Consider the following 13,503-nt stretch of genomic DNA (forward strand, 5'->3'; position numbering starts at 1 on the left):
TCAATTTATCCGTTATTCTCTTTTTAGAATCAATCAATCATATATTTGAGGGGAATTTTATCTGGTTTTTCCTGTGAAAAAAACCCCGTAAATAAATATGAAAATACTTGTTTGAGCAGAAAAGTATGCTATTTTTATAATGAATGAGCTAACAAGAACATTATCAATATTGATAACACTTATTACAAATGTTATATTATTTACAGTAACCACAGAGAGGGGAATTAAAAAATACTTATTTTTATATAAATATCTACCTAATGTAAAAATAGGTCATGAGAAATACTTTATTTATGGAATTAGAATAAATCTATAAAACATTATATTTTCAATGAAATGTGTATAGATTATTAGTTTAAACTCAAAACTAAACATTTTATTTATAACCAAATCAAACACAATTTAATGGCTATCAAATTGGGAAGTCACAAAAATCATAAAAAAAATCTTCCAATTATTTTTAAATATGCTCTGTTCAGAAATCAAAGTCAATAGGTAGCATTTAACCCAATCTTTTAATTAGTTCGAATTCGCTGAATAAACCCGTCATAAACTGACACTCTAACAATATGCGTATTTGAGAATACCGATTCGTTTGATCGATCAATACATTGTTTTTGATGTATTTTTTATTTTTTATTATAGTTTATATAAAACTGATAATGATTATAAAATTTTTAAGTATTAAAAACTGGAAATATAAATGTATAAAGCCTGACTGTACAAGTGTTTATTTCTATAATTGTATTTTTTTTAATTATGTTTTTAGTCGTATTGAAGATATATTATAGATATATAGTCTTGGGTTTCATGTGACTACATAGCTAAACCTGTTTAGATGTTTTAAGTGGAAAGCGTCTGATTTTTTGAGATTTTAAGGGTCATCTCGGTAGATTCGCCGTAGCTCTGCTTGATGCGAGGCTGGTTGAACGTCGAAAGCGAAATCATAATTCTGTTAGAAGTTTCAGACAAAATTATTCTGGCTTATATACTTTTAAGGAATGGGCGAAAGTCCAACGTCCCTTCAGCTTTCGATTCTTTGTCTGATACATATCTTATCAAACGAATATTTTGTATGTTGAGATCATAATTTCGCTAAATTCTCATTTATTCCAAATTGGAAGCAAACTGGTAGTTTTGGAAAAAGCGTTTGAAGAAGGTGATTCAGTACTGGAGTGTTCTGGTATACACTCCAGTACCTATCCAACACCTATGATCAATGTGATCAATTCAGGATGGAACCAGACTCTTTGTTATTGTATAAAACACCTTACTAGACACTTTAGCGTGCATATGTGTAGCGGTAGATTAAAAATCAGACAAATTTAGCAGTGTTTGGTTTCTACTGCATATTTGGGCACTGATTTTATTCTTTGTTCTTTCGATGCAAATGCTTTTTGAACTGTTAGTGGATACTGTGTAATGAATGTTCGTTCAAATACGCAATAATGTTTTAAAAACCTTAAAAACCAAAATTATCCATTGACTATGTTGAAGTGAATATGATTGAAGTTAATAATTTTCAAAATGTCAGATTTCTTCGACAATTTAATCAATTTTATGTGACCATTATTGTTTAATTAATTTTTGTGACAACGACAAATTAATTAGGTGTATGTGATCATTCCCGCAACTTCCGCAACTAATTCCATCGCAACGATTATAAGTGGTCCCGACAGTATCCCGACTTCAGCTAGGTATAAAACATCATGAAACTTAGATTGAAAGTAATGGTAGTTAAATTATAAACTATCATGGACTGTATTTTAATAAAATAATAAAATATAAATTAATTTTGCAATGCTACGCATCTTACATATCTGTATTCATATTCAGACTTTATTGATTCATTATGTAAATGTGCATATTATTATTTTACATAACAATATGCAGATAAGTTATTTATAGTTTATTTTTTAATAGAAATATTTACTAAAAAGTGGTCAAAATATGACTGTAAAAAGGAAATAACCCTTGTGACAAACTACGGTCGCATAATGTTATGTTGTTAATTTTTTTCTTTCACTTTTAAACAACGTCATTGATATTCTGTTTACGTTTGATTTTAATAGCACACGGTTCGATTCACGAAATCCATGTCAGTGCTATGCAAATAAATCCTTTCTTAACGCCTCACATAGTTCGGTGTACCGTTATCCAATTGTCCATCAGCTAGTGAAAAAATAGTTAAAATAAATAATATTGTTAAATACATAATTTTTAATTTTATTTTTATTTTTATACTAATGTATAGATATACCTAAATATATTTTGTAAATAAATAGTGTAGCAATATATATTTTATGTACAAAATCTAGTCTTATTTTCTTAAATCTAAAAATAAATAGCATACTTATTAATTTGTAACCCTTACATTACTCAATTCAATCTAGAGTCAAACATAAATTAAATGTACCAAAAACAATACATGAAGTTAGGCATAATATGTTTATCTCTAATATATATAAAAATTTAAAGTATAATAAATATGGACAATGCAACGAGTCGTCCCGTTATTCTTTGGCAAGGATATCATTGACTCACATCATTGTCCTTTGTTCTAAATAAGTGTACCATGCTGAAACAAGTAGGTATGACACATGTATGTATAATATGTAGGACAAAATATTATATATCAAATACAAAATATAACAACTTACTTGTAAAATGCATCCAAAAGTTCAATTATACTTTTTTTCGCAGCCAATTTTTTCACATCCTTCTTGTATGCCTGAATAAGTTTCTATAGCGTTATATACAAACGTAGCTAATTCGTTTAATGAGCTAGTTCTTGCTGAAATTACAAATAAATCATATAGTGGTTATTTATCGAGATAGAGACACTTCATTTTTCACACAATTTTACTTTGCCCATAAAGCAGTTTCAATTAAAAATTAAGCTTTGAATGGGTTTTCTATAAAATAAAAGATTATCCTGATTTAAAACTATATTTTCTTATACATAAACTATTGAAAAAGTTTCTGAATATATAATATAATATAAAACCGTAGTATTGTAATTAGTTTTATTATCGAGAATTGAATTTTAACATAATTGATTAAAAAATCAAGCTTTGTGATACAAAATATTGGTTTAGTAAATTAAAGCAAAGTCATTTATTTCAGACTCCATACATGAAGTATGGTGAAATTAGTCTTATTGAACTTTTATACAATATGTTAAATACATCTTTATAAAATTAAGTACTTCTTGATGTTTGGATATGCAAATACTATTGTCAGCACTAATTACAATACTCGTCATGATTCTACTTAGGTATATTTTTAAATACTGTAAATCGGTAACTTTTTAAACATTATGTATACTGTATAGCATGAATTATATTATAAATAATGACCTACCTCTATCACCAATAACTTTTAGTCGTCTCTCCTCTTCTTCGTCTTTATCTCCTTTTTTAACGTGTATCAGTTTAGGTATGAAGAGCAATAAGCACATTATAGCTATAAACTTGACAATCTTCTTAAATATCAGCAACTTCAACAAGATTTTGGCCAGTGTCACTAAGTTCATCTTGAAGGATATTTTGTTAAATAACTTTTCAAAAATCGAAGGTGCTTCGTAAGGAATGCCGTGAACTATCTTTGGTGGTCCATACATTTCATGCGGTGGTCCATATACGGGCTGAGGTGGTCCATATACTGGCTGAGGTGGTCCATACATTTGCTGCGGTGGTCCATACGTGTGCTGCGGCGGTGGTCCATACATCGGTTTTGGTGGTCCATAGTTTGGTATAGGTGTTCCATAATTAGTGCTAGGAGGTTCGTATTTCTTTGGAGGTTTTTGTGGTAGATAGCTATCCATTGCCTCGGTGGTGTAAGTGTTGTAATAGTTTGAAGGGTCATTCTGGGAATAGGCACTGAAACTGCTTGGTTCTGCGTAATATCCTGTGTCGAAGTTTGAGTCTTCCCTTCTGATCGGAGTAGAAATTGGTTGCTGCTCGATTTCTTTCTGACTGCTGTTTGCTGTCACATAATGTACTATTTCAGCTTTTGCATTGCCTTTTCTGGAATCTACCAAGGCGCTAATGTACGAATCGTCAGATACGGTTAAGTAAATATTGAGGGATATTAAAAAGATGACTATAGCCGACATGGTCTTCATTTTGGACACTATAAATAAAAAATAGATTAATACACAATTAAATTAAGCTTGTGTTTTAATATGTATATATTATGTAATATAATATATATTTTATTTCATAAATAATTGCAAAGGAATAAGTTATTACTATGTTTATTTTATGATAAATATTATATGAAAGTATTGCATATATTGTATGATATATAAGTATTGTAGTTTTTACGTTAGTTTTAACATTTAATAAAATCATTGTTTACAAGAGATTAAATCTTAAACAAATTAAGAAGCAGCATATAACTATAGACATAAATCAGATAATGTAATCTTTGTGTCAAAATGTGTAATCTCCGTAAAATAATTCATAAAAGTATGCGGCTTTTGATACCAGTATCACGGTATTCTAGCTAATTTTCACTACGAAAATACCGGTATTGACTCAACGATTATATCGGTATTTTATTATAGATAATTTTAAATACGTTTTATTTATTTTTTGTTAGCAAACTGTAATTTTTCTACCTGGAATGTCATTATGAATATTTCAAAAAAAGACAATGAAATTTTGATTTTCGTTAAGCGTTTTTTCTAAATATTGTTTGCCGGCACGCTAAATATACAAGAATAACTAGCTTTTAAAAATAAAATAAAATTATGAATATGTCGCTCATTTAAAAGATATGCTTTAAAGACTGTATTTTGTGTTTTTGAAGTCTTGTTACTTAAAGTTCTAATGAATTCAAAGGGTGCAATACTACAAACTATCAATCTGGAGGTAATACGCCAATTTGCTTTAAAGTGCGTGCGATTTTATATCTCATCATAAATTGATATATTTAGAACACTAAATGCAATCATAAGACGCAGGCGCGTACGGTGGCATACTTTCCCTTTCGCTCGCTCGCTTGTTAAGAGAAGAGGGTGAGTGAGAGATAAGGGCGGGCGTTACGTTCCGCACGTCCACTTCTTCTCACTCATTCTCGTCACTTAACATCGAACAGAATCTCACTGTACGCACCTGCATAAGATATTTAAAATATTTTACGTACTATTAAAATCTCATTAAATAAATCCCAAATATTAAATTAACATTACACATATATTAAATTAATTATTTGAAATGTATCTTGGTGTATAATATTTACATATTTGCGAAAATGTATTAACTACAATAATCAAGTATATACGAGAATGTAATTTCAATGAGCAATTCTTATTTTGATAAGTAGCATTTATTTTTATAAAAGTAGCACATAATATTTGCAATGATTCGGTGATTATTAAGCACAACAAAAATTTCAAAAAATAAATTTAAGATTTTAATTTTAAAATATCGTGTTTTAAAAATATTTTACAATTATGTTAGTACTTTTCATTGGTTTAATTTAATTTAATTTACATTTCCTATAATTACACCAATTTTTACTCAAAAATAAAAATAAATATAAAGCAGTTGAAATTAAGACTCTGGTTATTAATTTTATTTATAAGTTGTTTTATTCGAAATTGTAAAATTGCATCAACTATATATGTTGATAAATTTTTAAAAATGTGTGGTTATTGCTATGTATATAATTTATTATTTAATGAGACAAAAATAGTTTTCTATATGTGGGCGATGAAAAAGTCAATTATGTTTGAGAATCTATTCTCTATCATTTTGAATTAAAAAATGTAAAAAAATATATATTTTAAAAACAATTATTTTCACAATCGGTGATATCTAAAAATGTATAGAAATATCTAAGACCATAATGAAATTTTACAAATGCATCGAGTTATTCAATATTTGTAGCAAAATTGTTCTATTGTGTTATTTTTAATTTTAGAATTTCAGTGGTTCCAAAATAGGCACTTGGTAAAAAAAATGAATTTCCTGTTTTTGTATCACTAATCACAGAGGTTTTTAATATCAATATATAATTATATATATCGTTCGATGAATAGATCTGCATCACCCACCGTTTCGATTTGAATTTCCCGCCCTTCACAGGATGACCATCGGTGGTGTCCTGCCCCGTACTGCTTTCTCGTCGCTTCTCGTACCACTGAATCAACCAAAATACCAATCGCCAATATAAAGTGGTGACACGGAAGACAGCAGAGCCGAGGTTCCGCATATTTCGCCTCGAAAAGGACCGTGGTCCGCGTTGCGAATATTAACGACCATGACCGAGAAAATGCGACGCGGCCACGTGACCGGCCGCTTTTCCATATGGATCTAGGTCACTCTCTGTGACATTTGCTTTTCACATTTTTCCTGTCGTTTTTCAATATTCATGATGCGGCTGAAAGGCGTGAGAGTTTGCGCGAGTCCGTTTTTTGTTTCAGATAAAGGGGGGACGCCTAGATTTTTGGTCGATACATACGTTGGCTAATGGCCAACGATAATGAAATGTGGTATTTTTCATTTACAAGTGAGAGAAGTTTATTATGCAGTCAAAGCGTGACTTATGTTCTGTTTGTTTTTGCTTTTCTTTCGTAGAAAAAAATAATCGATAGTTGAGAGATATTTTTATTTATAAATAGTTGCTTTTATAATATACAATATATATGAATATATTTTCATTTAACTATTCGTTCATGTGTGTAATCGATTGTGCGTATTTGGAATGGTTTCAGTACTTTTGTCTCAGTCTGCAGTTTCTAACCTGTGTCACGTTTTCAATCCATCACCACCCATTCCCTTAATAATTTATCAATTTCTGTCAGGTTTCTAATGACACTCAAAATTTCCTATGAACAGCGACGTACTGATAACCGATTATTTTCAATACTGCAATAAGTCGCACGGGCATTGCTTAAAGTTCAATACTTGGATTTGACTGACGAGTGTTTCTCGCATGGACAGCTGTACGTGGGAATGTTAAGGGTAAAGGATCATTCTTTATCTTCGCCTATAATCAGCAAGAGACTAAAAATAATTATTAACTATAATGAATAAAGATTAACTTTAAATCTATCCCGAGCAAAGCCGGGTAATAAAGCTAGTTTTATATCAAAATAATTCTCGTGTCCACACTAACCCATTAATCTGAAGTATCAGAGACTATAATAAAAATAACCTCAAATTTAAATATAAACAGGAATGTAATTTCAGTTTTTTCCAGGGAGAGGGGACAAAAGTTGGTTAGTCAGTAGTCATTTTTTTAATATATTTCCATTTCATTAAAAGACATGTATTTTTCTGGCCAAATTCAAGGAGGTCCCTGTTTAGAATCTACGTCAAAGGCAATAAAATCAGCAGTGGAAACGCTCAGTTATCTAGCGTTCATATTAAGACTTTTTAAAACAATATTACGTCTTACAATTAGTGGGAATCGAATGAAGCATATCTAAACCGAGTTTTATAAATAATAGTCAGATATTTTTAAGCGTTTAAATAGCCTTATTTAAGTTGTGTGATTTGCTTTTCTCAGCTTTCCAATTATTATATGTCCAGTATAAATTTCAAGCAGCTTGTTAAATGCCTGTTTATTTGTGCATGACTCGACGTCATTTTTAGATAATAATAATGAACTCATCTATATCTATACTCTTAGATTAATTTTTGTTTAATTACTCTTTTATTATAAAGAACGATAAATGTATAATTCAACATTAATATTTTGTATTACTAAACTTAAGATGGACTCATTTATTTTTCACGTAAAATCCGGTGCTGCATGAGCTACATAAAAAAGCATTAAAGAACTATGAGACAGATAATTAGATTGAATGGACGAGTTTCTGTATTGAAAGTTTACATACGTTTAGGAATTCTAGTTTTGCATTACAATATCAATAGATGCTAATTACCTGTCACTTATCTTACAGCTACATGAATATTTGTAAAATGTATTGATATAACTAAAATAATGTGAGCTTATTAATATCTCGAACTGACAATGATAAATTTCAGTCTATGAAAACTAATAATTAACTAACCAACAATAATATAATAATATAAAAGAAATATACCACCTAATTCTTAAAATGTAAGATAAACTAAAGAGCAAAAATTTAAATAATCTTGTAAAGAAAAATTGCAGTTTTCAGTATCATTTTCTAATCATTTGGGACCAAATAGAAGACAAACGATGGGTGTTCCACGTTCGTCCGAACACAGACAAGATACTTTAATAATAAATGTGTGAAAAATAATACTTAAAAAGCAATTACAAAAAAAATGTTTTATTGTCAAAATTAAAATATTAATAAGATCTTCAACTTGCATATAATTAAATAGTACATATTATTTATTGTATTAAATCAGAGAATAATATATCAGTTAAAACTTATCGACCAAAGTCAAATATCTATCAGTGAAATATGTGTGACGCTTCTTCTTTACAACCCTATCGTTTTCTTTATTCACTCCGAAAAACGAACTAATCCTCTTGCTACCAGCAGCTGCGGCTTTTTTCTTCGGGTTGGGTTCATCATCATCTTCGTCTTCCCATTTGAAGCCATACGCATTTTCCTTCAAAACTATATCTGCAGTAGACCAACTGAATCGAACCAACTGTGGATATCCAAATACCGGATCCATTTGCTCTTTGATGAATTTTTTAGTAACAGGATCTATTATATATATAAAAAAAAAACAATAAATAAAAATATATAATGATCATTATATAAAAACATACCACCAGGATAACCGCTTCCAAAGTCTTTTTGAGTTAAATCAATATCTTCTTCAAACTTCCAGTGTTTTAGAGCATGATCTCTGGTTACTTTTGCAGCTATACTAGCAGCTGATACAATCGGATATGTCGAGTCAGCTTTTTTAGCTACCTATACACAAGAATCAGATGTTAAAAACTTTTCTATCTAGGTACATAATTGATTGATATTAAATTACTGTGATTTTATAATGAGGAAATATTTCTGATAATCTTGCTTGGTATTTTTCGGCCGGTCCGACAGTGTCGACGTAAACTTCTGCAATATCAATGCCGGCTTCGGCCGCTTCTTTAATCAAATTGATTGCAGACATCATCGAAATCTGTAAATGTAATAATGTAGAAATGCATTAATAAATGTATCTCTTTTGGACTAAGAATTTGGCGGCCCCTTGAGTAATGAATTCGAATAAATCAAAACTGGTTTACAAAATTTAATGTGGGAAATTTTAATCTTTCAGATAAATAACGTAAAGCATATAAATTTATATTTTGAAGAAATTAAAAGGTCAGTGAAATCAAATCCTCGATTAAAATTGAATTAACGAGGCGTTTTTTTCGCTGTCTGCGTTATCACACAGCAAGCAGCTTTTTTGAACTTTTATAAACGATTTCTTTTAACTTTGCACAACGCAAAGTTAAAAATAAATAAATGCTTTTTGATTATCGAAAAATAAATAAATAATTTTTGAATTAAAAGGAATAAGTACCAGGGACCTGAACTCGCCTTTTAAAATCCCCCAGTTCACGACAACTTCTTAGAAGATTGCTTCTGGTGGTTGAATTTTGAAGGTTAAGTCATTACGCTGGACATTCCCCGTTACCTACTACAGCTAGTTTTTTACTACCTGCATTGCACTCAGCAAACTTAGTACAAAATTACTGGCGTGTGATATTGTCATTGTTATATGATAAAATTTCTTGGAACCTTTGCTTATTTTTATCAAATAAAATCTTTCAAAGCCTGTTGATCTTTATAGAAGCATCAGTGAAAATCAATGAAATTTTAAAGTGTGTTCGAGGAATATTAGTGAAGCATAATCCCGTACGTATATTTTAATTCATTTTATGTGAAAATCAAATTGACATTATAAACCAAGTTTTTCCTTAAAATATTCAATATCTAATATTTTGTAAAATAATAATAAATTGTAAGTAAACTACAAATGAGAAATTCTTGCAAAAATGCATCACAATGTAGTGAGTAAAATTGATTTGTATGATCAGTGCAGCAGATAAGTGTTTGATGCAATTAAAATTGTAGTTATCTCTTTAAATTCATGGAGCATTCCCTTAGAGATTACCAAATACAAAATGTGATTGACGTAGAAGTAAACATTCTCTAGTATTTTTCTTGAAAAACATTATTTTTTTATAAAAAAAGAGGTGAGAAACAATATTTTATACTATATAATTGGTAATGTTTTAATATAAAATGTTTACTCGCCTCGTTTAAAGAACATTTAACGCGTTGAAGCATGCAATTGCTAATGTAATCAGGGGAAATAACATCCACAGCCCATCCCACTGTGTCAATGACGTCTTTATCGTTGATCATTTTCTGGAATATGACTTCTCGTTTGCTTTCCGTCAACGTCTTCGAATCTGCACATCCTAAATCTTTTAAAATGTCAGCTTTCGCAATGGGACAAAAGGCGATTCCGTAAACCATGGGTCCTAAAAGTTAACATTATGCCATGAGGCTATTTCTCCTTGTATTTTTATATGTATAAATATTTGGTTGTGATGATAACCTAAAACAGGTCCTCGTCCAGCTTCGTCCACTCCCAACAGGCATGGTCCTTGAGGACGAGCACCACCGCATAATCTGGTAGCTCCATTTCCTGCGGCTGTCAATCCTGAAAATTCAGTGACAAGCGCACTCTCCCAGCTTGACATGGCTTCGAAAGATGCCCGCCAATATCAGTGTTGCTAGTAATTACAAATATTTTTCTACTCAAATTAACTGAAAAATCACATATTCATACTACAGTTTATGCTAAAAAATAAAGTGATTTAAAAGTAGAAAAATACGAATATTACTACGAAATAAGTGCATAAAAGAGTTAATGCATTAGGCATTGTGATTTTTTTTCTTACAGGGAAATCTTTAAAAGGCAATCCAACCGGCATTGCTGATTGGTAGTTTGGTGAGTTTGGTGGCGCCAGCTTCCTGAGTCTCATAAAGAAGACGGTCTCTGTTTTATGGGCAGCTAGTTAGAGTCCTGCACCGTCCATTCACTTCCTTGCTCTTCGCAGGACCTCTTCCTCGGCCAAGCACAGAAGCGTATTAGTCTTGCCCGTCACGACAATGACGACGTCGTTAGGCGCAATAGTAGTATTTTTATTGAAAATTTACAATTTATATTACATGTTAAAACGATATGAGTGATCGGCTTGCAAGGCACTGCTAGTCATTAAACTCCCGTCGTGGTCTGACAAAGAATGTGCTGCCTTCCGCCGCCATCACGTCAGTGTTACCAAAGTGCTGCCTAGTTTTGGCCATAACTAATAAACAAATAGGCCCGTCTATTCTTAAAAGCAAGTAAAATGAGCGCCCTACCCGCAAAAAACATTTTATGTGCATGTAAATGTTTTTGTTTTGTTTTATTGATCATGTAGTTACCACATTTGTCTAGAGCGTATCCCGAATAAAGTATATTTTTCTATTGGAAATTCGTCTACGTGGCAAGCTAAGTCATCTGTTTGTATATGCATACGTTCATTACTTTCATTTTTTGAAGTAATTTTAGATTATTTTATTAGGCTTTTATATCTATGAATACTGTATTTTCAGTGTATCGAAAGTAATTAAGTGGAACTTTGTTTTCTTTCATCTCTTAACGTTTATTTTTTTAATAAATTTTAAAATCAGATGAAATAGTGTCTTGTCCTCTTTACAGTATTTTACTATATTTTTATTATTCGACGCTCACTCTAATTTACACTTTTTGTTGCATATATAAATTTACAATATTTCTGAGATCCTTGTAGTATGTATTTTTATACATTTTGTTATTTTGAGTATCTATAATGTTTGTAGCATATTTATGATACTAAGCTAAGATATTTTTAAATCTATTCGCTTTAATTTAGCCTAGTTGGAGACCAAACACCGACTTCACAGCCTTTAATTATAATTCTATATTTTTTTCTGTCTACTACATAAGGAAAAGACAAACATTAATTTAATATATTGTACATTATTTCAGAAATAAATGTTTTGATTACGTCATGTGATTATTTATAGCAATAAATGCCTTTATTGCTATAAGTTTGAACCTTTGGTCAGTGATTAGATAAGAATTTGTACTTTGCCCCTGTCTGGCTAGTAACCCTGTGTAATATTGATAATTTATATAATAAAACGTAAATCATTCTGAATTATAAATATTTTATCTGTGAAAATTTGAATCGGAGTATAATAAATATTTTCGTAAGTACTAGTAATATCGAACATTTTTTTGTAAGCCGCAATTTAAAATTAAATAAACGCATATAAAAAATTGTCTATTTTCAAAAATGTCAACATATAGTGTTTTGAGCATTATATTTATGCCACTTGCAAAAATATTATGGGTGCTGATTTTATATTTGTTATGGCCAAAAACTGGTTGGCACTAGAGTAGCATTGGCGTGACGATTTTCACTCTCCATTGGCAATCTTGATAGGGTTCAGATAGGGTTTGGACACCGCTTGATAGGATTCAGACACCGTTAAGACTCAATAAAATACTACTGCTGCGGCTCAATCTTTGTCTAATTGCCACCCGTCACAATCACCGTCCCTAAAATATATTTAAATTTAAATTTATAATCAAACATTATTGTATAAAAAGATGTTTTACTCGATACAAATCCAGCTTTTAAGAGCTGGAAAACATTTTTCTGGTAAGCAATCGTCATAGGCGTAGTTAAAATTATTTGTGAAAGTTTGTATACTTCTATAAAAGTGTTAAATATACCAGTATATTATATTCTAATTTTTTGTATGCCACGATAGTCTTTGAATTCCAGCCGTCTATATAATACATTTTTTTCAGTATGTAAATGCTCTTTTTCTAATATAGGATATACCAGTGTTTCAACTAATTCCGTAGAATGAAATTTCATTGAATTATCTTGGTCAATGCATAAATTTAGCAATTTTGCTGTAGACAAATGTTTTGAGAAACGAAATCGATAGCTACGAGGAAAAAGCGACTAGAATGAGCCAAAACATACAAACGCCCTATCAGTACCTTGGTGTATTCAGTCATCTCCTCTAAGGGGATGGGGCGCCTTCACATTGTGCAGGGGACTATGAGGCAGGACAAGTACAGACAAGTACTAGAAAATCGGTTCTTGCCTCAAGTCGGAAAATGGTTCCCTGGTGAACAAGAGTATATGTTCATGCACGACTCCACACCCTGCTATAAAGTCAGGAGTGTCACTGAAATCCTGGCTGAAATAAAAACGTGCAGGTTTTCCCATGGCCAGGAAATTCTCCTCGAAAGTCTGTGAGAGCTTACAAAGAGAGAGGATGGCAAGGGGGTGATTATAAACAGTCGTCAAAACCCTCATCTGGGTGTGGCATCACTCACCTGAGCTAAGACAAAATGCAAAAATGTGCATTGAGAGTATGCCACGACGTGTACAAGCAGTAATTGCGGCAAAAGGCAGTATTACAAAATTTTCACTTTTTATGCGATAATGTTTAAATATATTTAAATGAATGTAGATTCCCAATTAAATGTT

The 13,503-nt window shown here is 30.9% G+C and overlaps 2 protein-coding genes across 6 annotated transcripts; both read right to left on the reverse strand.

The window, feature by feature from the left end:
- Positions 1-1,789: 1,789 nt before the first annotated feature.
- Positions 1,790-6,196, reverse strand: LOC148228106 (uncharacterized). Of its 4 annotated transcripts, none has more exons than XR_015811576.1 (5): positions 6,065-6,178; positions 3,364-4,134; positions 2,661-2,794; positions 2,245-2,578; positions 1,790-2,172 (listed from the first exon to the last, which is right to left on the reverse strand). XR_015811576.1 is itself a non-coding variant. In XM_088199301.1 (4 exons), exons 2-3 carry the CDS (start codon positions 4,124-4,126, stop codon positions 2,682-2,684), a joined length of 876 nt encoding a protein of 291 aa, XP_088055427.1. In that variant the 5' UTR covers positions 4,127-4,134; positions 6,065-6,196; the 3' UTR covers positions 1,790-2,172; positions 2,654-2,681. The 4 variants fall into 4 exon arrangements, 2 of the variants coding, with proteins under 2 accessions (XP_088055427.1, XP_088055426.1); XR_015811577.1 differs by having other exon boundaries at positions 2,545-2,578; positions 6,065-6,152; XM_088199301.1 differs by lacking the exon at positions 2,245-2,578 and having other exon boundaries at positions 2,654-2,794; positions 6,065-6,196.
- Positions 6,197-8,259: 2,063 nt separating this feature from the next.
- Positions 8,260-11,139, reverse strand: LOC148228107 (ribonuclease H2 subunit A). Of its 2 annotated transcripts, XM_088199346.1 has the most exons (6): positions 10,867-11,139; positions 10,521-10,698; positions 10,214-10,443; positions 8,946-9,089; positions 8,731-8,878; positions 8,260-8,665 (listed from the first exon to the last, which is right to left on the reverse strand). In XM_088199346.1, exons 2-6 carry the CDS (start codon positions 10,663-10,665, stop codon positions 8,373-8,375), a joined length of 960 nt encoding a protein of 319 aa, XP_088055472.1. In that variant the 5' UTR covers positions 10,666-10,698; positions 10,867-11,139; the 3' UTR covers positions 8,260-8,372. The 2 variants fall into 2 exon arrangements, with proteins under 2 accessions (XP_088055472.1, XP_088055473.1); XM_088199347.1 differs by lacking the exon at positions 10,867-11,139 and having other exon boundaries at positions 9,494-10,443.
- Positions 11,140-13,503: the final 2,364 nt, after the last annotated feature.

Source organism: Plectrocnemia conspersa, unplaced genomic scaffold, assembly GCF_051122295.1.
Source record: "Plectrocnemia conspersa isolate PC_06_02 unplaced genomic scaffold, ASM5112229v1 ptg000012l, whole genome shotgun sequence".
Classification (NCBI taxonomy): Eukaryota; Metazoa; Arthropoda; class Insecta; order Trichoptera; family Polycentropodidae; genus Plectrocnemia; species Plectrocnemia conspersa.

Excerpts from the sequence above, each read along its gene's own strand:
- LOC148228107 (XM_088199346.1), bottom strand. The coding sequence starts at position 10,665 with ATGTCAAGCTGGGAGAGTGCGCTTGTCACTGAATTTTCAGGATTGACA. Across the intron at positions 10,444-10,520 it reads TGGACGAGGACCTGTTTTAG|GACCCATGGTTTACGGAATC; the intron begins GTTATCATCACA and ends GTTAACTTTTAG. Across the intron at positions 8,879-8,945 it reads TTCCTCATTATAAAATCACA|GTAGCTAAAAAAGCTGACTC; the intron begins GTAATTTAATAT and ends TCTTGTGTATAG.
- LOC148228106 (XM_088199301.1), bottom strand. The coding sequence starts at position 4,126 with ATGAAGACCATGTCGGCTATAGTCATCTTTTTAATATCCCTCAATATT. Across the intron at positions 2,795-3,363 it reads AAAAGTTATTGGTGATAGAG|CAAGAACTAGCTCATTAAAC; the intron begins GTAGGTCATTAT and ends TTGTAATTTCAG.